The 24,192-nt window shown below is 48.2% G+C and overlaps 1 protein-coding gene across 1 annotated transcript in view; it reads left to right on the top strand.

Moving 5' to 3' along the window:
• LOC146869633 (putative E3 ubiquitin-protein ligase MARCHF10) overlaps positions 1-24,192 on the top strand; it is a 461,326-nt gene that overhangs the window by 154,838 nt on the left and 282,296 nt on the right. Inside the window, exon 6 of the mRNA XM_085608984.1 lies at positions 10,151-11,894. Within this exon, the coding sequence (XP_085465110.1) occupies positions 10,151-11,894 (1,744 nt within the window). The remainder of the gene's footprint in view (positions 1-10,150; positions 11,895-24,192) is intronic.

Raw genomic sequence — 24,192 nt, forward strand, 5'->3', positions numbered from 1 at the left:
ATCAGCAGAGGATTGCGGTCGCGTGAGTTATAGTTGCCTGCACTAACTATAACGGGGGAATTTCATTGGTTTTTTACGAGTGAAATGTACAGCTAACTATAACTTGTGTGAAACCTATGGTTTTTTCAGTGAATATATATATATATATATATATATATATATTCACTGAAAAAACCATAGGTTTCACACATGTTATAGTTAGGAATTAGCATTTAAAAAACCTTGCAAATTCAGTGAAAAAACCAAAGGTTTCACACATGTTATAGTTAGCTGGACATTTCACTCGTAAAAAACCAATGAAATTCCCCCGTTATAGTTAGTTCAGCTAACTATAACTCGCGCGCCCGCAATGCACTGCTGATGACGTCACATAACATCACTCATGACATGGTCACTGACATCACTCATGACATCACTGATGACATCTCAAATGACATCACTGATGACATCACTGATGACATCATCCTTGTGATAGAGTGGCAGACCTCCTCTTCCCCTAATATAACCTTTGATACACACATTCAAAAATAGAGACTGAAATTTTCAAAACAATGGACATACCAATACCAGTTACAAGAACCTCTTAAGTAATTCTAAGAACCACATACACATCCACTCATTCACCAACAGTCCTATACAGTCACTCATACATGCACTCACTCATCATATGTACTCATACACCTATACATCCTGTTACACAATGCCACTCATCCATAGAGTTACTCACACATACTCACTCATGCTAATAAAGAAACAAACATACATTTATTAGCTTATACAGTTATACACACACCACCACACTTACTTCTACGGAAACTTACACATACTTAGTCTTATAAACAATCACTTATAGAAACACATACTTATTCATACAGGAACTCTTTCAATCTCTCACTCTCACATATACTCACTTATATACACCAATAGTCACATATACTAGTTTAAAACATATGTAGTTACTCATGAAGACACTATTGAGACAGTCATTCACTCACTAACACAACCATTCACACACTCATCCACCCATACAGTCCTGCACACATGCTGTCTTCAACACATACAAAGAGTGAATCACTCATTCATGCACCTATGCACTACATAATACCCCCCACCGAACCATACAGACACTCAGACTGATACTCAAAAAAACAACTAATAACCTATATAGACACCCATGAAGCTACTCACCAACCCATGCAGCCACTTATACACAAAGTGAGAGACTGATACAGATATTTTCATATTTAAACATTACTCAGTAAGCCATGTATTCACTATGATACACTTAATCAGTCAGTAACACAATAAATTTTTCAAAAACAAAGCATCCATTTAGACACTTATATACCCATTTATTCTTCCATTGACCTTGAGATATACATATATAAAACATATTTAATTTTCAGAAAAACACACATTCACTGGATGATGTCATCAGTGATGTCATTTGAGATGTCATCAGTGATGTCATGAGTGATGTCAGTGACCATGTCATGAGTGATGTAATATGTGACGTCATCAGCAGTGCATTGCGGGCGCGCGAGTTATAGTTAGCTGAACTAACTATAACGGGGGAATTTCATTGGTTTTTTACGAGTGAAATGTCCAGCTAACTATAACATGTGTGAAACCTTTGGTTTTTTCACTGAATATATATATATATATATATATATATATATATATATATATATATATACATATATGAAGGCGAGTGTGAGGGTGCAAGGAGAAGCATCTACTCAATAAAGTAAACTTTGCACGTACCTGTGGTCCGTCCTCCAGTGGTGTCATAACGCCGATACAGCTTTGGAGTTCAGCATATATATATACATATATATATATATATATTCACTGAAAAAACCATAGGTTTCACACATGTTATAGTTAGCGGAAATTTTACTGATAAAAAACCAATGAAATTCCCCCGTTATAGTTAGTGCAGGCAACTATAACTCACGCGACCGCAATCCTCTGCTGATGCTAATACTGTATTTAGACACTTATTTGCCCATGTCTTCTTCCATACATTTTTAGCTATACATATATTACAAATATTTTTTTTTCATAAAGACACATATGTCATCAGCAGAAGATTGCGGTCGCGTGAGTTATAGTTGCCTGCACTAACTATAACGGGGGAATTTCATTGGTTTTTTATCAGTAAAATTTCCGCTAACTATAACATGTGTGAAACCTATGGTTTTTTCAGTGAATTTGCGAGGTTTTTTAAATGCTAATTCCTAACTATAACGTGTGTGAAACCTAAGGTTTTTTCAGTGAATTTGTACGGTTTTTTAAATGCTAAGTTACTTTACGCCATTCGTGGCGTGCGCGCCCACTTAACGCAGTTCGTTCCGTGCGCGCACGGTGAGCACGCGGTGCGCTTCGTGCACCGCTCGCCCACTTTACGCAGTTAGTGCCGTGCACGCACGGTGGGCATTTGTTGATGGTATCATACTCATTTTAGGAATTCTGGTGTGTTCTAAGGTGATTTTACCATGAGAAAAAGCCTTCTGCTGGGATATCATGAATCATGTTTGAGAGAAAAATATTTTCTCATGCTTTTCCCACAGAGGTTTGGAAGGTGATCTATAAGCTAAACTGGGAGCTTATTTTCTGTAAATTCACATTATCTTTCTCAGTCATGTGAGAATGAATTCTGACATTCTCAGTAAAACATGTACATCCAACAAGGGCAGAGACTGTCAGTTGATTCCTTTGTGTTCTACTGCAGCTTCCCAGAGTGTTCCAAAGAACAACTAGAGCGCTAACAGTCCTACTTATGATAAACATATGGCACACCTGAAGCCATCTTGATTGGATTAAAGTGGTAACTCTTAAAACATTTAATTTAAAAAGGAACAAAATGAGGGGGTTCATTTTTTCATAGAAAGTATGATTAGTGCTGCAGAAAGAAAAATTAGGGCACATTTTGAGTGACTTCTCAAATCCTCTTCTATTTCATTAAAAAATTCTGACATGCAGACTGAAACATGCACTTTCAATACCAGCAGCAGACTTCCCTGGTGAGCAGTAGCTTTACTACAGTGATCTAATGAGCAACTAGAGTGCTAACATTCTGAATTTATGGCAAATGTGTGACACATCTGAATGCCTTCTTGATGGAATCAAAGTAAAAAACTGAAAGTATTTCCTACTGAGGAGACTGCAGTAAATGAGGAAATTAGGAAACTTTATGACAAATCAGTCTCCCAAGATGGCCACCAGAGACAAAAGAGCCCAAATGTAGCCCACATATCACCCAGATGTAGCCCAAGTATAGCCCAATGACAGAATGTCCCAGAGTGTTCTTAAAAACAACTAGAGCGCTTACTGTCTTCATTATGACAAAAGTATGGCACACCTGAAGCCATCTTGATTGGAATAAACGGGTAACACTTAAAACATTTAATTTAAAAAGGAACACAATGAGGGGGTTCATTTTGCCATAGAAATAATGATTAATGCTGAAGAAAGAAAAATGAGGACACATTTTGAGTGACTTCTCAAATCCTCTTCTATTTCATTAAAAAATTCTGACATGCAGACTGAAACATGCACTTTTAATACCAGGAGCAGACTTCCATGGTGAACAGAAGTTTTACTACAGTGATCTAATGAGCAACTAGAGTGCTAACATTCAGAATGTATGGCAAATGTGTGACATATCTGAATACCTTCATGATGGAATCAAAGTAAAAAACTAAAAGCATGTCCTACTGAAGAGACTGCAGTACATGAGGAAATTAGGAAACTTCATAACAAATAAATCTCCCAAGATGGCCACCGGAGACAAAAGAGCCCAAATGTAGGCCAAAATCACCCAGATGTAGCCCAAGTATAGCCCAATGACAGAAATGTGCAGTTTTATATAGTGCAGACTTGTCAGGTATTGGAGTGCTTTACATGAGCATTGGTTACATCACACAAGAACAAATTCATTTTGGTTGTAGACATGGGGAGATTAAGTGATTTGACCAGAATCACAGAATGTCGAGCTGAAGCAGAAAGTCCAACCTGGTTCCCCAGTTGCAAAGTCTGCAGTTCTGGAAGTAACACCACATCCTCTCCCCTAAGTGCAACATTTAATCAAGTGGTCAACTGGATAAAAAAACATAAAGATAACAAATAATTTTAAAGTGCTTTGTCGCTATTTGAAAACTCAGAAAATATGTCCTTATTTTAGTCTTTTAGAGCACTAACCATAATTTTGATGCAAATAAGACCCTCTCATATATGTAATTTCTAAAGGAAATGCTCTAGGTATTACAGTTTTGATTACATCAAGATGACGTCAGGCGTTCCACACTTTTGTAATAAATATAGAATGTTAGCAATCTAGTTGTTCATTAGGATACTGTTGAGAGGCAGAGGCCAGGGGCACGGACTCTGAAAATTGAAGGCAGGTAGGAGGGTGCAAAGGCAACAATTTAACCACACTGAGCAGGCAGGAAGGGCCGTGGCAGCACAACAGACTATGGAGGGCAGTGGAAAGGGGGCAGGGGCAACAAACCAACAATACAGGACTTGCAAGAGAGGCTGTGGCAATGTAATAGACCGTTGTGGGCAGAAGGAAGAGGCAATGGTAGTACAACCATACATGCCAACAGACCCGATTCAGCCAGGAAACGTCCAATGTTTTTAAGCTCAAATGGGCTTTATTTGATCTGTCTCCTGTCTACAATCTCCTCTTTCTCAATGAAACTCAAAGGGGAAAATCAATACCCCAGTTTTTTTTCAAAATCTCCCTCTTACCAAGTTCAAAATGTTCGCAAGTATGGTACATTGGATCATGGAAGGAAATGGGGTAGGGACATGGACTTGGATAACAGAGGACAGGAGGGACATGGAGAGGTGCACCAAACTGACTCTGCAGGGCAGGCATCAGGGTTTGCAGCAGCACAATACACCACACAAGGCATGCGGGACGGAAGTGCAGCACAACAATCCATAGAAAGCAAGAGGGAGGGGACAGGACCATGCACATGGACAACAGAGAACAGAGGGGCAAGAGGCAATGGTAGCTAGCTGACCATAATGGACAGACAGGAGAGAAAGCTGCAGCATAACAGACCATAAAGGGCAGGAGGGACGGATCAGGGGCATTACAATGGAACAGACAAGCCAGGAGGGAGGGAGTAGGGGTCTGCACATGTAAACAGAGGGCTGGGGGCAAGGGGGCAGGGCAGGAGCAGCAAGATAACCATGGAGGTCAGGCAGGATGGGCACTAGAAGCAAGACACACTATGAAGAGCAACAGTGAGACTGTGATGGCATACACACAGACCATGGAGGGAAGGTGGGAGGAGGTCAGGGGCAGCTAACTGACCACACAGGGAAGGTGGGAGGGGCCATGGCAGCACAGAAGACCATGCATGGCAAGTGGGAGGGTTAGTGGCAGCACAATGGCTATGATGGGCAAGAAGGAGGGTGCAGGGGCATGCACAAAGGACGATGGAGGATAAAAGGGAGGGTCAGGACCTGTGCACAGACAAGAAAGTTCAGGGGAAGGGGCCTCACAACAGACCTCACGGGGCAGGCAGGAGGAGCAGTTGCAGCACAACAGACCAGGGAGGGCAGAAGGGTGTGGCAGTACAATGGACCATGTAGGACAGGAGGAAGAGGATAGGGGCATGGCATGTGGACAGGCAGGGTGGAGGTGGCAGGGACAGGTTACAGTCATCTGACAATGCTAGGCAGGTGGGAGGGGAGTGGCAGCTCAACAGAACACTCAGAGTAGATAGGAGTGGCAGGTCCATGGAACATGGTGGGCAAAAAGGATGGAGCAGGGGCATGCACAAAGACATCGGAGGGCAGGGGGAAGGAGAATAGGGGCAGCAAGCTAAGCACAGAGTTTAAGCAGGAGGTCAATGATGGGGCAAAGAATTGGGCAATGGAGGGCAGGAGGAGTGGACTGGTACATCGTACTGAATTGAGGGCACATCAGACCATGCATGGCAGGAGGGAGGAGGCTAGTCCATGGATTCACACAACAGAGGATAGGGAGGAGGGGGATGGGGCAGCAAGCTAACTGTTCATAGAAGGCGGGTATTAGGAACTTTATTGTTTTTAAAACGTGTGTCTATGCGAACTACTTAAAATATGAACAAGTATGCAGCATAATCTCACTTTTATTCAGGAAGAAGAGGACGTTTGTGACTGTGACTCCGGGCTCACTTGGCAGAAACATCCCCTGACCCTCCACCCCCTATCGCAAAATGTAATGCCCGTGAAAAGGGTAGGTGAACACGGTGTTATACAGAACAGAGTCCTGAGAGCACGATTGAAAATGAAAACTAGATATAGTGTATGGTATAAACTATGCACCAAAAAGTGTGATATAAGATGAACCGGGCGTGAAATATAATATGCAATACATTGTGCGCAATGACAGAATCATTGGAGAGCGCGAGATAACACAGGCACTAGCGCGTGCTATGCGATATGCACCTTGGAGTGTAATATGCACAGGGCATTGTTGTGTAACCTAACTAGTCTCTAAAGTTGTAATATAAAATATGTGCTGGGGAGTGTAACGTTGCATATGCACTGTGACAAAGATATGGATCCCAGATTGTAATATGTATGGCATAGCGCTGTGCGTTATAACATAGGCATTGAGGAAGGCACGTTAGATGGGGCAATATAACCCGTGCGAAGACAAGTGTGGCATGACATATTCACGGGGTGGTGTTACAGTGCACATGGGCTAGAGAGTGTCATAGCATATGCACTAGCTAGTGGAATACAACACAGAGGTGTGTGGCACTCGGCAGGCAATGGTGGGTATAACACAGCATTGGGCTCTGCCAGGAGCGCGCTGTGACTCTCAAGTGATGTTCGTCCCCTTTCCAGAGAGTAAAATAAAAAGTATTGCACATCCGGCAGTGGATGTGTGTTTTATTAACCGTGAGGGGGGTTTCTTGCATAGTTTTGGTCGAATTTTTGTCGAATCCCCTTTGAATGGCTTGGTGTGCGTGTGTATTAAATGTGCCCGTCAATAGCTACCCATGTTTGTATAAATAAACGACAAGGGTGTCTACCGGGATTAGGCACGGTAGGGCATCAGACATGTCAGAGCTTCACTAGTGGTGTAAATACATTCCACGTGGATTCATTGTATGCATAGTCGCCTTTTAATGAATATCACGCAAATCGTCATGGTGATAGGTACGTACGGTTTGTCCAGCATGTCCTAGGTGTGTCTATAAATATATTTTTTTTTTAAATAATAAAAAACAGTGGCCGGCCATGGGGATTGGGGTCCCTGGGGCCGATTCAGGCCTTGGGAGGGGGTCACGCGGCGCCCTTCCAAATTTCTTTTCTAAAAAAAATATAATTAGGAGACAGGCCCTGGGGGATGGGGTCATCAGGGCCAATAAATTAGAATAAGAAGGGGAACCACACAGCCCCCTTTCTTAAAAAAATAAAATAAATAAAACACTGGCATTGTGCCGGAGGCCACGCCCCCTCCTTGCAGCACTCTGCAAACGCGCCCCCTGGCGAGTTGTAAGTTGGGGAATTAATTCCTCTTCAATACTGAGGGTCCCTGAGGGCCAACTAGCCCAACAGGCATCTCCAGTATGCGTCAGGGAGCTGCGCTGCAGACAGGTGTTCTGAGGCCAAGCCCCTTTTTACACATCTCTGCAACGCAGCTCTGTGGCGCTTACTGGAGGTACCTAGTGGTCTAGTTTGACCCTAGGGACCCTTAGGATTCAAGGGGACTTAATCTCTCAACTTAGAACTGCCACTGGGTGCGTTTACACAGTGGTGAAGGGAGGGGACGGGGCCTGAGGTGACGTGTGCAAACACGCACTATGGCACGTTTTAAATTGGGGATATAATTTCCCTTCAATCCTGAGGGCCCTGGGGGCTAACTAGCCCACCAAGTGCTTCCAGTAAGCGCCACTGAGCTGCATTGCAGAGAGGTGGTCCAGGCCGTGCCACTTTTTACACCTCTCTGCAACGCAGCTCTGTGGCACTTACTGGAGGGACCTAGTGGGCTAGTTGGACCCTAGGGACCCTCAGGATTCAAATGAACTTAATCTCCCAACTAAAAACGGACACAGGGCGTGTTTACACAGTGGTGAAGGGAGGGGACGGGGCCGGAGTTAACATGTGCAAAAACGCCCTGTGGCCCGTTTTAAGAGGTAGTTTTAATCCCCCTGCCCTATTATATACTAGGGGCTTACAGAGGAGGTCATGCTAATCACAGGGGGACCCCAACGCATAATGTTCCCTAGTGTATGTAGGTATTTTCACTGTATTCTAAGTGTCTTTTAACATAGCACTGGCTCTAGGACTGGTTAGTCAGACTCAGTTACCACCAGTATCCGTCTGAAAAAGTTGAGGGTACAGGATGATTTTGCAACAAGGCTTCTTTCTGCTCTTCTTTTTGTTCTTTCTGCACGTTATCCTTCTTCCTGCACTTTTCTTTGTCTTTGAGGACTTCTATTGCTTCTTTCTGCACTTCTGTTTTTTTCTTTCTGTGCATTTTTTCTTCTTTCTTCACATGTCCTATCTCTTTAGGCATAGTTAGAAATTAGCATTTAAAAAACCTTTGAAATTCACAGAAAAACCACAGGTTTCAGGCACGTTATAGTTAGGAATTAGCATTTAAAAAACCTCAGAAATTCACTGAAAAAACCATAGGTTTCAGGGGAGTTATAGTTAACTGGACTTTTCACTTGTACAAAACCATTGAAATTCCCCCGTTATAATTAGTTCAGCTAACTATAACTCGCGCGCCCGCAATGCACTGCTGATGACGTCACACATTACATCACTCATGACATGGTCAGTGACATCACTCATGACATCACTGATGACATCTCAAATGACATCACTGATGACATCACTGATGACATCATCGTTGTGATAGAGTGGCAGACCTCCTCTCACCCTAATATAACCTTTGATACACACATTCAAAAATAGAGACTAAAATTTTCAAAACAATGGACATACCAATACCAGTTACAACAACCTCTTCAGTAATTCTAAGATCCACATACACATCCACTCATTCACCAACAGTCCTATACAGTCACTCATACATTTACTCACTCATCATATGTACTCATACACCTATACATCCTGTTACACAATGCCACTCATCCATAGAGTTACTCAAACACATAGTCACTCATGCTAATAAAGAATCAAACATACATTTACTTGCATATACAGTTATACACACACCACCACACTTACTTCTACGGAAACTTACACATACTTAGTCTTTTAAACCATCAGTTATAGAAACACATACTTATTCATACAGGAACTCTTTCAATCTCTCACTCTCACTTATATACACCAATAGTCACATATACTAGTTTAAAACATATGTAGTTACTCATAAAGACACTATTGAGACAGTCATTCATTCACTAACACACCCATACACACACTCATCCACCCATACAGTCCTGCACACATGCTGTCTTCAACACATACAAACAGTGAGTCACTCATTCATGCACCTATGCACTATGTAATACCCCCCACCGAACCATGCAGACACTCAGACTGATACTCAAAAAACCAACTAATAACCTATATAGACACCCATGTAGCTACTCACCAACCCATGCAGCCACTTATACACAAAGTGAGAGACTGATACAGATATTTACATATTTAAGCATTACTCACTAAGCCATGTATTCACTATGATACACTTAATCAGTCAGTTACACAATTAATTTTTCAAAAACAAATTATCCATTTAGACACTTATATACCCATTTATTCTTCCATCGACCTTGAGATATACATATATAAAACATATTTAATTTTCAGAAAAACACACATTCACTGGATGATGTCATCAGTGATGTCATCAGTGATGTCATTTGAGATGTCATGAGTGATGTCACTGACCATGTCATGAGTGATGTAATATGTGACGTCATCAGCAGTGCATTGCGGGCGCGCGAGTTATAGTTAGCTGAACTAACTATAATGGGGGAATTTCAATGGTTTTGTACAAGTGAAAAGTCCAGCTAACTATAACGCCCCTGAAACCTATGGTTTTTTCAGTGAATATATATATATATATATAAGAACAGTCCAGTTTTGTGACTTGTTGATGAATGAGCACAGATCTTACAGCAGGTATTAAAGTCTGGCTTTCCTTTCATTGCAGGTACAGAGGCACCAGGTCTAGGGGGCAGTAAGGTACATTTCGGGAACAGTGACTCTGTTAGTAGGAACTCTTATGGCAAAAAACTTACATCTCACTTCTCCCAGCCGAACAGAGATGTGAAAGCCCCTGAGGAAACCACCAGAAGCAGAGGTGATGTCCTGCAGATGCGGAACTCCACAGCTCCATCATCCTCATCAACAGACTCTCAGGCAGCCAATGACTCCTCGCTGGTCCAGAGCAGCAGGCCATCTCGTGCACCTCCAAACTCTTCGGCGGCCAATGGGTCTTCATCCAGTCCACTGAGTGGGCCTACTCAGGAATCTCCTAGAACATCAGTATTCAACAGTTCCTTTCAAACTCGGACCAGTGGTACACCGCAGGCATCTCCATCCACTTTCGAAGCCAATCGCTTTCCGTCGAGTCTTGTGAGCGGATCCTCTCATGCATCTCCAAGATCACCAGAAACAAGCAGGGCTTCAGTAAGTCAGTTCAATGAGCCGACTCATACACCTCAAAGCTCTTCAGAAGTCAGCGATTTCCCTCTGAGTCTATCGAGTGGGCAGTCTCATGCACCGCCAAGTTCAACGGAAGCTCATCTTTCCCCATCGATTCAGGTGAGAGGCCTACCTTATACACCGCTGCAGTCAATGGAATCAAGAATCTCCCTTTTCAGATTCCAGGAGGAAGGCTTTTATCGCTTTCTGAACACTGCTATAGCAACTGAAGACACCACTGACACTTACCTGTCGGCTGATGATGATAACCTTTCTATTGGTAGTCCAACACCTTCCAGCTCTTCAGATGGGAATAGCAGGCCATTCCAGACACCTTCCTCACAGGTCACCTCTTCTGACGCTGAGAGGAGTTGCCAGAATCCTGTGAACGTTAGTATGAGGAGAGCTGAGCTGTTTAATGGGGCATCAACACAGCTTAACATGGCGCCTATCGCTGAACCCCATGCTGCTGCAGGCCATGAAGGGGAACAATCATGGCGTAGCCCAAGAACTGATGATGTGGAAAGTCACCGTTTTGGTCCTCCTGTTACATCTGTTAGTAGGTTTAACTGTGACGAAGGGGCAGCAATTGGTGTTGGTGACAACGGAAGAAGGCATGAAAATGGATGCAATGAAAACCCAATTTCTATTGGCGTCTCTCCTGCGAGCTCGACAAACGGTGCCCAAGGACATCAATCCGCTTTCAGAAACCCCAGGCCACCGACGCCCTCTCCGCCGACAGAGGTGGCGCCATTGACCAGGTTCTTTGACACCAGTTATTTGGAGGCTGCGGACACGTGTGCAAACTCAAGGCCCAGTGCTTCAAGGAGGCCCCTGTCTCCTATCAGAAGCAGGTTTTCATTCACCTCACCCAGGAACCCTGACCCCATGCTCGATACAAGAGTGGCCTCTGAGTTTGGCAGTCCGCGACAGGGACGTCATGGGGGCAGCCGATTTGAGAGTTCATTTCCCATGGCCCTGAGTCATCGAAACTATGAGGATGTCCCCCCAAACTCAGAAGCTTCCCACTCGACTTCCTACCCCCACAGTCTTCACATGAGTCTAACTCAAGAATCTCCAGCGAGAAGCACGTTGCAGGAAAACCTACCGCTTGCCCTGCTGGCCATGTCGGATCTGCACCCGCAAGCCGCAGGGGTGCTGAACCGCATCTCACTCCTGCCCCCAGCAGCCGAGAAGGAGGCCAGCAAACCCAAGGCAGACCCCGAGAAGCTCAGGCGGCTGAAGGAAAGGTGAGGAGAACTTTCTGTGCCTTTCATTTTTAATTAAAGTGGTTTTCTGTGCTTTAACAGCAAATTCTGCAATGCTGACATAAGCAAATCTTAAGTACAGAGAAAGATGCAATTTCAAATTACACACCTAGCGGTGTCTCTTGGCAACTCAACATTGCTTATTTTTATGGGACTGGCTTTGGAGATCAGTGTGAGCATAATCTGTTTCCATTATGTGTTTTTTATGTCTCGCCTGCGTTGCAGCGCATGCGCTGCTCGCCTTGGCGAGAACTATATAATATTTGGTTTTCTGCCTGTCTTCTATGGAAGCGGGGTTTCTGTCCGCCCTGTCTCCTTTAGGCCCCGCCCACCCGGACTGGACTCCTCGTCTGTTGCTTGTCATGCTTCTCGCTTCTCACGAGGCGGTGGGCTTGTCGGCACTTGTTTATGGTGCGCGAGGAAGTGACATGAGGCTTTGCCACGCAGCTAAAGTGATGTGGCAAGACCTAATCATTTATTGTGCTATATCCCTCGAGTAAGTAACCATAGAAGTATTCAATTTGGCAAATTATTTAAAGCAGCTGTCGGACTCTCCAATTCAAAATATCATGCAATATATACACTTTTTTTCTGACCACACATTGAATATTTTGTAGATGTTCATATTATCTAACTAAATAGAACATCTTGTATCGTACAATTATTACTCCGAAATGGCCGACATTTTCCATATGAATGAGAACGCACGCGTCGTCCTTCTTTTATTTCAATGCAATGAGCGACGCTGCAGCTCTCTATGGTAATCTGGAGGGCCGGAATCTCTCTCCTCTATTGTGGCTTCCGCGCTCGGTCATACGGTGAGGCTTGTAGTCAAATATGGCGACGTCCAGTGGTTGCTGCACGTTGTTCCCCAAGAGAAGAGCTTGTTTGCTAGCCTGAAGCATCAGCGCTTTCCCCGGTCATACCTATTTTAAGGGATATAAAAAGGTGAGTGGTTGGCAGTGTCTCGTGAATTTGAGGTCCAAAAGAAATGTCTTTATCTTCAAATCATTCGCCTATTCACAGACATCAAACATTCTTAAAGCGTGGTATGGGTTTGTTGAAATTAAAAGAAAATATCTTTCACTGCGCATCATAAATATCCAATCGGCAAACGTCACTAAATGGGCTATTGGCGTTTCGATCCAGAAAGTGTTTGCTTCTCATTCTCTCTAATAGCTTTTGATATTTAAAAAAACAGCAGTCTTGTTTTAATTTCTGCTGCTGTGCTCGCTTTTCCGAGGTGAAAGGTTTACCCTCCTCGCTGTTTGCCAGCACCATGTCACTTCGGTGTTTCCCTCGTGTCCCTCCCTCCCCTGGGCTTTCACTTGCCACCTCTGTGGCTCGCTGTGCTCGGGCTGTGGCCTCCACAGTGCTGAGATGGCAGTGGCCCGGGCTGCACATCAAGTAAACTCCTTCCCTGTTTTCCGGTGCAGCCTCTGAGCGTGCCAAAAGAGGCCCTCACAGGAAGCAACAGAGGCAAACTCAGGTGAGGGTTCCTTGACATAGGGATGTGGGAAAGGGGCTTTGTCACCTTGACACGTCTAGCCAGCTGATGCAGTACATAGTAGGGGGGGGGGAGCTTCTGCCAGCCCTGCAGTCTCCAACGTGTCTCGCTCTTCTGCACATTTTTCCTCTTCTCTACGTTCTCAAGTCCCTCTCCCTGCCTCCTATTTTCTCTCTGTTTCTCCCTCTCTCTACAAATTGCATCTCTCTACAACAGATGTCTGTTCTCTTTCCTTCAGCCATTAAATTTTTTTTCAGCAAGGTGGCTCAGTGCTTTAAGCTAAGATTACTACCCCATGTGGGGCGCTAAAGCTCTAAATAGGTAACACACTGCGCCGGTTGGAACTCCTTGTTCGGTACTGCCGAAAAAGAGCTAAGCAGTAACACCTCATAACTGCCCCCCTCAATTCTAAGTGATGCCACCCCTCCCTGCCCCCAGTTAACCCACTTCAACAAATTGTCTACCTCCCTGCGAAACCCGCAGGGGCTGGCCCCTGGATCAACTCTTTAACTGGGAAACACGAATTACAGGACTCAAGCCACGTTAACAGCCCTGGAAATGCTGTTTTGCCCAGAAGGTGCGGTTCAGTTGAGATCCGCTCCGCACCGTAAAGGATTTAACTGCTCAGAAGCTCGCAAACTGGATTCCGCCCAGGGCAGGGCACCGACATCGCCCTACTTGCAGCAGTGGAGGAGGCCAGAGCCCTCTTGGACGCAGGAGGATCAGTGGCAGTGATCCTCCTGGATCTCAGCGCGGCCTTCGACACCGTCAACCATCGGGTCTTAATCCAACGACTCAAGAACATCGGTGTCGAGGGCAGTGCTCTGACTTGGTTCAAATCTTTCCTTGGCCACCGCTCCTTTCAGGTCTGGGAGAATGACACCCGCTCCCCCGTAATCCCCCTCCAATGTGGTGTGCCCCAGGGTTCATCTCTGAGCCCGACATTATTCAATGTATACATGTTCCCATTGGAGGAGGTTGTCACACCGTTCGGAGTAAAAATCATCAGCTATGCTGATGACACTCAATTAGTGGTGTCCCTATCTCACCCAAACCAAGAACCTTCGGACCTCTACAACTGTCTTGCAGAAATTCAAGGATGGATGAATACTTCGTCATTGAAACTTAACGGTTCAAAGACAGATATTCTCCTCCTTGGTCAGAAGGGGTTTTCCCTCCTTCAGACCATCTGGCCCCCCTGTTTAGGTGAACCCCCAGCCCCCAAGTCTGAGATCAAGAGCCTGGGAATTTGGCTTGAAAAAGACTTGTCTTTTAAGACCCAAGCCAAAAAAATCGCTGGGACATGCTTCGGGCTTCTTAAATCTATCAGGAAGATTTTGCCCCTACTTCCTCCTGTCTCCCAGAAACTGTTAATCCAAGGCCTTATTCTATCAAGGCTGGATTACAGCAATGCCATCTATCTGGGCGCTCCTGAGGCCACCCTTAATAAACTGCAGATGATCCAGAACGCCGCGGCCCGGATTCTCACCAATACCCCGGCTAGATCCTCGGCCAAACCAGCCCTGAAACATCTCCACTGGCTCCCAGTGAGAGAGCGAGTTAAGTTTAAAGCTCTCTGCCTGTCACACAAACTCCTACAGGACAAAGGCCCCCCTATCCTAAAAAAATTCATCAGACCCTACAAAGCTTCTAGATCTCTCCGGTCTGACCATGAATACCTCATCACTATCCCCAGAGTGAAGAGGGCACGCACTGGCGGACGGCGCTTCTCTGTCAACACAGCCCGCCTCTGGAACTCTCTCCCCCGTGACCTTAGGACAGAACCAGAATATCTCCGATTCAGGAAACGGCTAAAAACTTACCTGTTTCCCTGATTTTCTTTTCCTCTTCGCTCCCCCCCCCCCCTGTTTTCCTCTGGCTTGTCCGGATTTTAGCGCTGGGATACTTACGGGTTACTACGCACTTTACAAAACCTACTAATAATAATAATGTAATCCAAGCATGAGTGAGACAAAAGACAGAGTGTGTGCTTTTATATGCATATGCATACATGTCTAAGTGTGCACATATGCGTAGGTATTTAGGAATGCCTTTGTGTGTATGCTTGTATATATGTGCATGCGTGTCAGTGTGTAAATATATCTCCTCTTGGTAATGCTGTGTATGGATGTGCATGCTTCCGTATGTGCATATCTATGTGCCCGTGTGTGTCTATGTTTATATGTGCTCGTACCTGCATGCGTATGTGTGCTTATATGGTTGCATCTATCTGTGTATGCAGCTGCAGGTGGCTGTTTCCAAATGTGTGCCTGTCTATGTGTGCATTTGGGTCTGTGTATGTGTGTTTCTTTGTATCTGTGCTTGCACATTTATGTGTGTCTATCTGTGCATCTATGTTTATTTTGAAGGTTTTTTTAATGCACATAAAAGGCCAGGGGGTTGTTTAGAGTGCTTTACTAAAAACAATAACTGTGACAACAACTACTGGCTGCGGAAAATATTAACCTCAATAGTACCACTTTAATACTTAAATTCAACAATCACCAACTGTACATTGACATATTAAACTTTGGAGAGAACATGCCAGTGTCCAGCAGCATGTGTCATGCTTTATTTTTTGTCTTCGTTTAAGCTGCGATGTATTTGTTGTTGTACTCTAAGATTATCCAGTAGGCTGTGGATTATGTGTCTTATTTATAAAATACATAGTCCTCTTTAAAAACTACTGGATAGAGTACTTAGGTATGGTCGAGGGTGATTGTGTCTGTCAAATAGGAGGAGTTTGAGGTCCTTTTTCGAGGTGCTATGCAGGTTGTTAGGCTGAGGGAGGGAGGCAGAGAGTTCCAGTTTTTGTGACGCTACTAGAGAATGACTGGCTCATGTACCATTGTTAACTAAACGTGAGGGGTTCCAAGTGCAGCGATTGGGCATTTCAGGAACTCCTGTTTCATCCAGAGATTTTCAGTTTCACACTTAAATAGGAGGGTGACGAGGAGTGCAGCGCTCTGTGTGTAATGCAGGCGGTATTGAATTGGACCCGTGATACAATGGGAACCCATTGGAGGTTTAACAGGTGTGGAAATGTGGTCTCATTTCTTGAGACCTAACACAAAGTGCGCCGCTGCATGTAGTGTTGCTCTCAGGGGGCCGGGATGAACTTTGGTAATGCCTGAGAGAAGGGCAATTCTGTAATCTAGTCTGGAGAGGACAGGAGACTGCCCCACTGTTTTGAGGTCTTGTTCCGGAATCAATTGTCTGATGCCGCACAGCTGCCTGAGTTGGTGCCGTGCACTTTTGGCCATGGCTATGATGTGGCTGTGGAGGTTTACATGATGGTCAAGGGTAATACCAAGAGATCTGTCACTCTGCACAATCTGTGACATAACAAACGTTGAGGACACCCCCTGCAGAGTACATGGAGGGGCCCCCAACCAGAGTCAGTCCAGAGCTGTCAGGCCAGGGTACTGTGCTGATGGGCCCCCTGGAGCTCGGGCCCCCCTCACCGCGGGGGCCTATGTTACGCCACTGTGGACAATGGCAGGGCAGCCATCCAGGGTGGTAAAGTTGACCATCCATTCCTGTACTGGGGTTTTTGCTTTCGGAGGTGAGAGCAAAAGAAATTCAGTTTTAGTTGCGTTGAGTTTTAGATGATGGTTACACATCCAGTTTTGAATCTTTAGGAGCGTGATTGAGAGGAGGGCAAGGTCTTCAGGGGAAGAGATTTTCATGTATATTTGAGTGTCGTCAATGTACAGGTGGGAGAGAATCCCAGCGTTTCAGAGGATCGAACCTTGAGGGGCCCCTAAAGGAAAATTGACTTGTCTTGAGAACGAGCTGCCTATTTTCGCAATTTTGGAGCGGTTGGTTAGGTAAGATTGAGGGCCGTGCCTCCATAGCTCATGCATTGTTCAAGAGTGTGAAGGAGGTTCAGATGGTTGACAGTGCTGAATGCATTGGACAGGTCCAGAAGGACCAGCAGGCAGGAGTTCTCTGACTCAAGGATTCTAAGGAAGTCGTCGACTATTTGTAGGATCGCTGTTTCTGTACTGTGGCCCTGGCGGAAACTTGATTGGAGAGAGTCTAGGAGGTTGTTTGTTTGAATATGCGAATTAAGCTGGGAAGCAACACAACTTTCAATGACTTTGCCTAAAAATGGAAGCGTGGAGACTGGGAGGTAGTTGTTCATGTTCATGGCACCCTTTTTTTCCATCTTACACCAGGTCTATAGTACAATTCTGGCATAGCGCACCGGTCCACCCCGGCACCTAATATTTTTTATGTGGATTGAAAACTTTTTTTTTTTTTGAGAGCTTTATTTAGTTTTGAAAAACATAACAATATGAAAATATCGGCTGTGCAGACAGTTAATAGCAAGTACGGAGATACAACATTACACTCCCCCCTCGTATACAAAAAGCAGCACATTATCAAGGCATCGGACCATAGAAAGACCGCAATCAAGAGCCCACCATTCTCATTCGCCTGTGCCCATTAAAGGAAAAGGACGCAGTCAGGACCCACCAAGCATGTTCAGCGGTCACCCCCATCTCCGGCCCACATCCCCCAATTCAGCCCACACCGAGAGAATACAGCCCCCCAACACCCAACAGGGAGGAAGACCAGAACTACCCTACCCCCGTAGGCACTATTCCGGAACTGGATCGCGGTGGGGAAGAGCTCGGCAGGGTAGCGATATAGGTCTCGTAGGGGCCCCAGATATCTTTGGGACGCGCCACTGCAGGGAGGAGACTGGCGTAGATCTCGCTATTTGTGCTGCAATAAGCCATCGACGTTAGCCACGTCCCGGCCGTGGGGGCCGTTCTACCGCCCCAATGTTTTGCCACCTCCCGCTTGGCAAGTAGCAGGCCCAGGGAGGCAAGCCTGCGAACATTCTTAGGGAAATTTACTGTGTAGCCCAATAAAGCTACCTCCGGAGTGGGAACCAGCGTGAGCCCCAACGTAACGCCAAGGATCTCATGTATCTGCGTCCAGTATGATTGCAGTCTGGGGCATGTCCAGGACAGGTGCGCAAAGTCAGCATGTGGTGCAGCGCATTTCCAGCATGTGTGTGGGCGCGCGGGGTCAATGGCGTGGAGCCTATCAGGGGTCATGTAGCAGCGGCGAAGAAATTTATAATGGAGGAGCTTATGTCGACTATTGAGTGATATCGCGTTAGTGACTTTGCAACAAGCGGTCCATTGTTCATCTGTAATCGGCCTACCCAAGTTTGCCTCCCAAGCCGCTCTCAATCGGCCATCCTCACATGGAACCAGCGCTGCACATGCCTTATAAAGCTTAGAAACCATATGGGCACCAGTGTCTTTGTCAATGAGGAGAGTTAGGGGCTCGAAGGATGCAGGCTCGAGAGGGAATCCCGCAATGTCCGAACGAGCCGCACAATAAAGCCGGCGCAGGACAAATTTGTCCATGAACGTGGCCTCACTGAAGCGCTCCTCCTCCAAGACAGAAAATATGTGGCCCCCAGGGTAGAGGTCTCCGATCTTAGTGAGATGAAACTTAGCCAAAGTACGCTGCACCAGTGCCTCCCCCGTGCCAGACAGCAACCCGGGGTTGGGAAGTGGAAGAGAAGAGGAGTAGAGGAGAGGCTGGGCTAGATAGCGAGTAAGGCGATGCCACGCCCAGCTGGTGGTGGACACCGTTTGAATATCTACTGGGTCCCGGGCAACCCCCCTGGGCAACACAGCCGCCAAACGGCCCGGGAGAACGAAATCCGCCTCGGGACGAAGGAATGGAATACGCGCGTCAGGGTGGTACCAGGCATAGGCGTGCGCACACTGAGCAACAAGATAGTATAAATACAGATCCGGTACTCCGAGGCCACCCCTGTCATGGGGGAGCGTGAGAGTCTTCCAACCGATCCGGGGGTGCTTCCCGCCCCATACCAGCCTGATCAGCTGGGATCGCAGCGTGGAGAAAAAGGCCCGGGTGAGAGGGACAGGGATATTATTGAAGAGGTATAAAAATCTAGGGAGAACTATAATTTTTATGATTGCAATTCTGGCCGACATGGACAGCGGGAGCCTCAACCATCCCTCCACCTGTGCCTCCAGCCTGTCCAAAGCGCGGCCATAGTTGAGGCGGATGAGTTCGTCCGTGTTTAGATGGATCTGTATGCCCAGGTACCTAACCGAGTCAGAGCACCACTCCAACGGGAACTCGCACTGCCATGGGGAGGTGCTGCTGGTTAATGGGAAAATTACGGACTTGTGCCAGTTGATGCCCAGTCCGGAGTGTGCGCCGAAACGAAGGATCTCCCGTATCAGGGGGGCTAGGTTGACCTGCGGTTCTCTTACATACAGTATAGTGTCATCCGCGTAGAGGGAAGCAAGCAAGGGACCCGTCCGGAACTGGAGACCCCTGTGGAGATGGCGCTCTTGGAAATGCCGGATCAAGGGGTCCATGGCCAAAATGAACAGTAGCGGTGAGAGTGGACAGCCCTGCCGCGTACCACGCGTTAGAGAGAAGGGACAAGACAGCGTGCCATTGATACGCAATCGGGCCGTGGGGCGGCTATACAAAAGCAGCGTGGTAGCAAGGAAGTTCTCCGGCATGCCCATACGTTGCATGACGGAAAGGAAGAAAGGCCATTCTAGGGTGTCGAAGGCCTTCTCGGTATCCAGGAGGACCGCCGCAGCAGGCGTGGCCGGATTAATTCTATGCAGAACCGTGAAAAGCGTCCGCAGATTTAAAGACGTAGAGCGGCACGGGACGAAGCCCGATTGGACGGGCGAAATGATGAATTCCATCAATTGAGAGAGCCTGTTGGCCACTATCTTTGCCAGGATCTTGTAATCAAAGTTTAAAAGGGAGAGGGGCCGATACGAGCTACACAACGTCGGGTCCTTGTTTGGTTTTGGCAGCAGAACTATTACCGCTTCGCTGAGGGTTGCCGGAAGGGAGCCGCGCTCCAGCGCCTCCGCATACACCTCTATCAGCTGTGGTGCCAGCAGATCAAAAAAGGCCTTATAAAAATCCCCGGAGAAGCCATCGAGGCCGGGGGCTGTGGACCCGCGAAGCACCTTAATCGCCCCACGCACCTCCGCCACAGTTATAGGCTCCGCCATGAACTCCTGCATGCCCTTATCCAGGAACACAAGCGCGATCTCCGACAAGTAGGCCGCACGAGAGGCTGGGGGTTCCCCCAGCTTGGTCTTGTATAGTTCGGAGAAGTAGGTCAGGAATTCGTCTCTGATCTCGGCGGGTGTTGTGCGGAGCGAACCATCTATGCCCCGCACCTCAACTATTAAGGACTTACCATACGGAGGCCTCAAAGCTTGAGCCAGAGTGCGTCCCGGCCTGTCCCCCTCGCCATATCTACGCGCCGTCTGGTACTTCCCCAGATACAGAATCTCTCTGTCTGCCGCCTCCCGGAAGTCAGTCAGGAGGCAAAGCCGCCTAGCGGACACGTCACGAGCCGGCTCACGCTGCGCTTCAGCATCAATCGACACTAGCTGTGTCTCCAGTTGCTTAATGGTCGCGCGCAGCGCCTTCAGGACCCCAGCGTGCTTAGCTATGCAAATCCCCCTGATGTAGGCCTTAAACCCCTCCCAAAGCATGGCCTGAGAATCTACAGATCCTGTATTAATCGTGAAATAGTCCTCTATCGCCTCGGAGATCTCGTGGACAAATAAGTCGTCCAGCAGCGCTCTCCCAGGGAATCGCCACTGTCGCTCAAAACCCTCGGGGCGCGGAACATCCAAGCAGAGCGACACAGGGGAGTGGTCTGAGTACGTTCTAGGGAGAGTAAGTAGCCGACGAAACCATGGGGACAGGCCCGGGGACAGCAGCCAGTAGTCAATTCTGGTCCAAGTGTTGTGTTGCCCCGAGAAATGCGTGTAGTCAGTGGTGTTCGGGTTGCGCCTGCGCCAAATATCAACTAGGGAGAACTGGTGACAAAGGTCCAAAAGTGCGCGCCGCGCCCTAGGCTTGGAAGGAGCAGCCCCAGACGTGCTGTCCAAACTAGCATCCAGCAATAAGTTAAAGTCGCCGCCAAGAATGAGGCCCGCTGGTTCAAGATTCGCCAGCTGGGCAGCCAGCGCATGAAAAAATTCCGGGGAATCAGTGTTAGGGGCGTACACACATACCAGGATGACCGCATGACCCATTAACACCCCTCGTACTATGCAGTAGCGTCCCTCCGGATCCCGCCGGAACAGCTGGCAGTGAAACGGGACTCTCTTGTGAATCAGCACCGCGGTGCCCCTGGCATAATTGCTAAAATTGGAGAAGTATCTATGGGCGCCCTAGGAAGCTGAAAAGCGCGCGGGAACAGAGGTGTGTAAATGCGTTTCTTGAAGAAAGGCAATGTTAACCCTGTGCCGATTCAGATAGTGTAGTACCTGCTTGCATTTTCGTTGGTTGTTCAGGCCTCTGACGTTCCAAGACATGAGTGATAGGTCAAGGGGGGCTTCCTGTAAGCCTATGTGTACCGTCGCTGCCATACCACTAGCAATGAGAGCAGGAAAGCAGAAGCGTCTCCGTGTATCCGCAAAGTTACAATCTGACCAGCCATGTCAAGAATATCAAAACTCCCCATCCCATCCCCCCTCCCCCCAACCAGCCACATCACGCAGTTGTGAGGCAAACCCCAACCTGTGGAAAAAAAACGAAGCTCCAAATAGCAATACCAATGGTGTACAGTTAGACAAGAAATAAGCATTTTAAGCCAAAAGTGCTCCCGGCGGTGTCAACCAAAGGGGAATGGCAACGACCCGCCGCCGACCCAGCACCACAGAAAAAGCAATGACATAACAAAGTGTCCCAAACTTCCCCATTGCAAACAGTCAGAAAAAGAAGTCTAAAGCTGGGATGCGGGCACTGACTCAGCCAGGCCCAGAGCCGGAGAACAGGTCCTGGCTAGTCGCAGAACCACTGCGCGGAGGAGAGCGTCCATCCTCATCGCCCCCCGAAGGGCCCCTGCGTGGTTTATATGTTCGGCAGAACTCCTGTACCGCAGTAGGAGTGTCAAATATCCGCGTTCGGCCATCGATGTCAACCCTCAGCCGGGCAGGATACAGCATACCATACTTGAGGCCCAGGTTGCGGAGCGCCGCTTTCGCCCCAACATATTTACGCCTGGCCTCCTGTACCATGGCGGTAAAATCTGGGTAGAACGAGAGTCTCGAGCCCTGCCAGGTGATCTCGCCCTTCTCTCTGGCCAGCCGCAGGGCTGTGTCCCGGTACCGGAAGTTCATAATCCGGGCGATCAGAGGGCGAGGCGGGAGCCCCGGGTTAGATCGCGGCCCCAGGGAGCGGTGCGCCCTCTCGACCACAAAGCCTGGTGTAAAGGAGTTGCGCCCAAAAATGTCCGATAACAATTGCTCTACAAAAACATCCAGCCTGCTGGTAGCCGTGGGTTCCGGAACCCCTGTGATTCGGACGTTATTGCGCCGATTGTGCGATTCCAAGTCCTCGTTCTTAATGGCCACGTCCTTTAGTATGCGCTCCAGTCGATCTAAGCGCTTGGTGTCCTGCACTGCGCCATCTTCCACCGCCGATATTCGAGCCTCAGCCTCCACCAAACGCTGATCATGGGCCTGGATCTTCGCCCCCATCGTTTCTAGCGTTTTGTTCAGGGCATCAAAGCGTCCATCGAGGGCCCTGAATCCAGCACGCATCTCTTGAAGCCAGTCAGGGGATGGAGCAACAGCCGCCGGGCCAGAGGACTAGCCCCCAGCAGGATCCGGCATGTCCGGGCGACGGTCCGCCGGTTGATCGTGTAGCCTTTCAAAGGGCAGAGTCTTCTGCTTTGGGTCCTTCCGTCCCATGCCTCCACACGGCCAGACAGCGAGTCGCGGGTAGGGAGCCACAAGGCGTCTTCAAGGCGCTGCGACGACGGCCCAGGAGGAGGAACGGATCTGCCACTTCTTTGGCCCATAGCGTGGGCGATGCAGCGGTCCCCCGCAGACTCCGGTCAGCCCCAATCACGCGGCACACCAGGCCCGGGCACCAACACCTGCCGCACCGTTACAAGGCGACTTCTCCACGCCCAAGACCAGGGAGCGCCTCCTCGGGGGCCTGAGCCCCGGACCAAGCAGAGCGGGCGGCCAGTGGGGCGTCAGCAGATGCGACCAGGTGACCCAGGGCCGGGGAGAGGGAGACCGGACGGCGCAGGCCGCGAATCCCAGGAGCCGCCGAGCAAGGTCCCAGGGAAGGGGGGCAGAGGCGGCCCGGGCGCTAGGGTCAGCGCGGATCCCCCCCAGCCCACCCCCACCGCCAACCAGCCGTTCCGTCGCCCCTCCCAGACCCCCAGACCTAAACAGCCCGGGGAACCCGAGAGGAGTCAGCGAGAGAGGCCGCGACCGCGGCGCCGAGCAACGGCCAAACGCCCGGACCGCTCCTGGCCAGAGGCGGCGAGGGGGGCGAAGCAGACCCACACCAGACCGCGCCCCAGCGCTCAAACCCCCCCCCCCCCGGTTCCCCCCCGGCCACCCGCATCACGACCGGCCGCCGCACTAACCTCCCCGGCCGCCGAGTCAGGCCGCCATCTTGGGCATCAGGTCCGCTCGGTCCTGGCGTTCGTTGGTCGCTCCGGGCGCAGTCGGGGCCAGATCGCCACTCCGGGTCGCTTCAGGACCACAGGAGAGTCAGCGCCGGGTCCGGGCAGCCACCGCCCGCATCAGGAGGTCGGGAAAGACAGGATTAGCGCTGAGTCGGCTACGGAGCTTCAACACCGCGCGGCCATCTCAGCCCGCGGCTTGGCCACGCCCCTAATGTGGATTGAAAACTTAAATGTGTCAGGGTCATTTGAAGAACATCTGAAAAGAAGATATCAGGAATAAATGGCTCTGA

This window comes from Triturus cristatus, chromosome 1_1, assembly GCF_964204655.1.
Source record: "Triturus cristatus chromosome 1_1, aTriCri1.1, whole genome shotgun sequence".
NCBI lineage: Eukaryota > Metazoa > Chordata > Amphibia > Caudata > Salamandridae > Triturus > Triturus cristatus.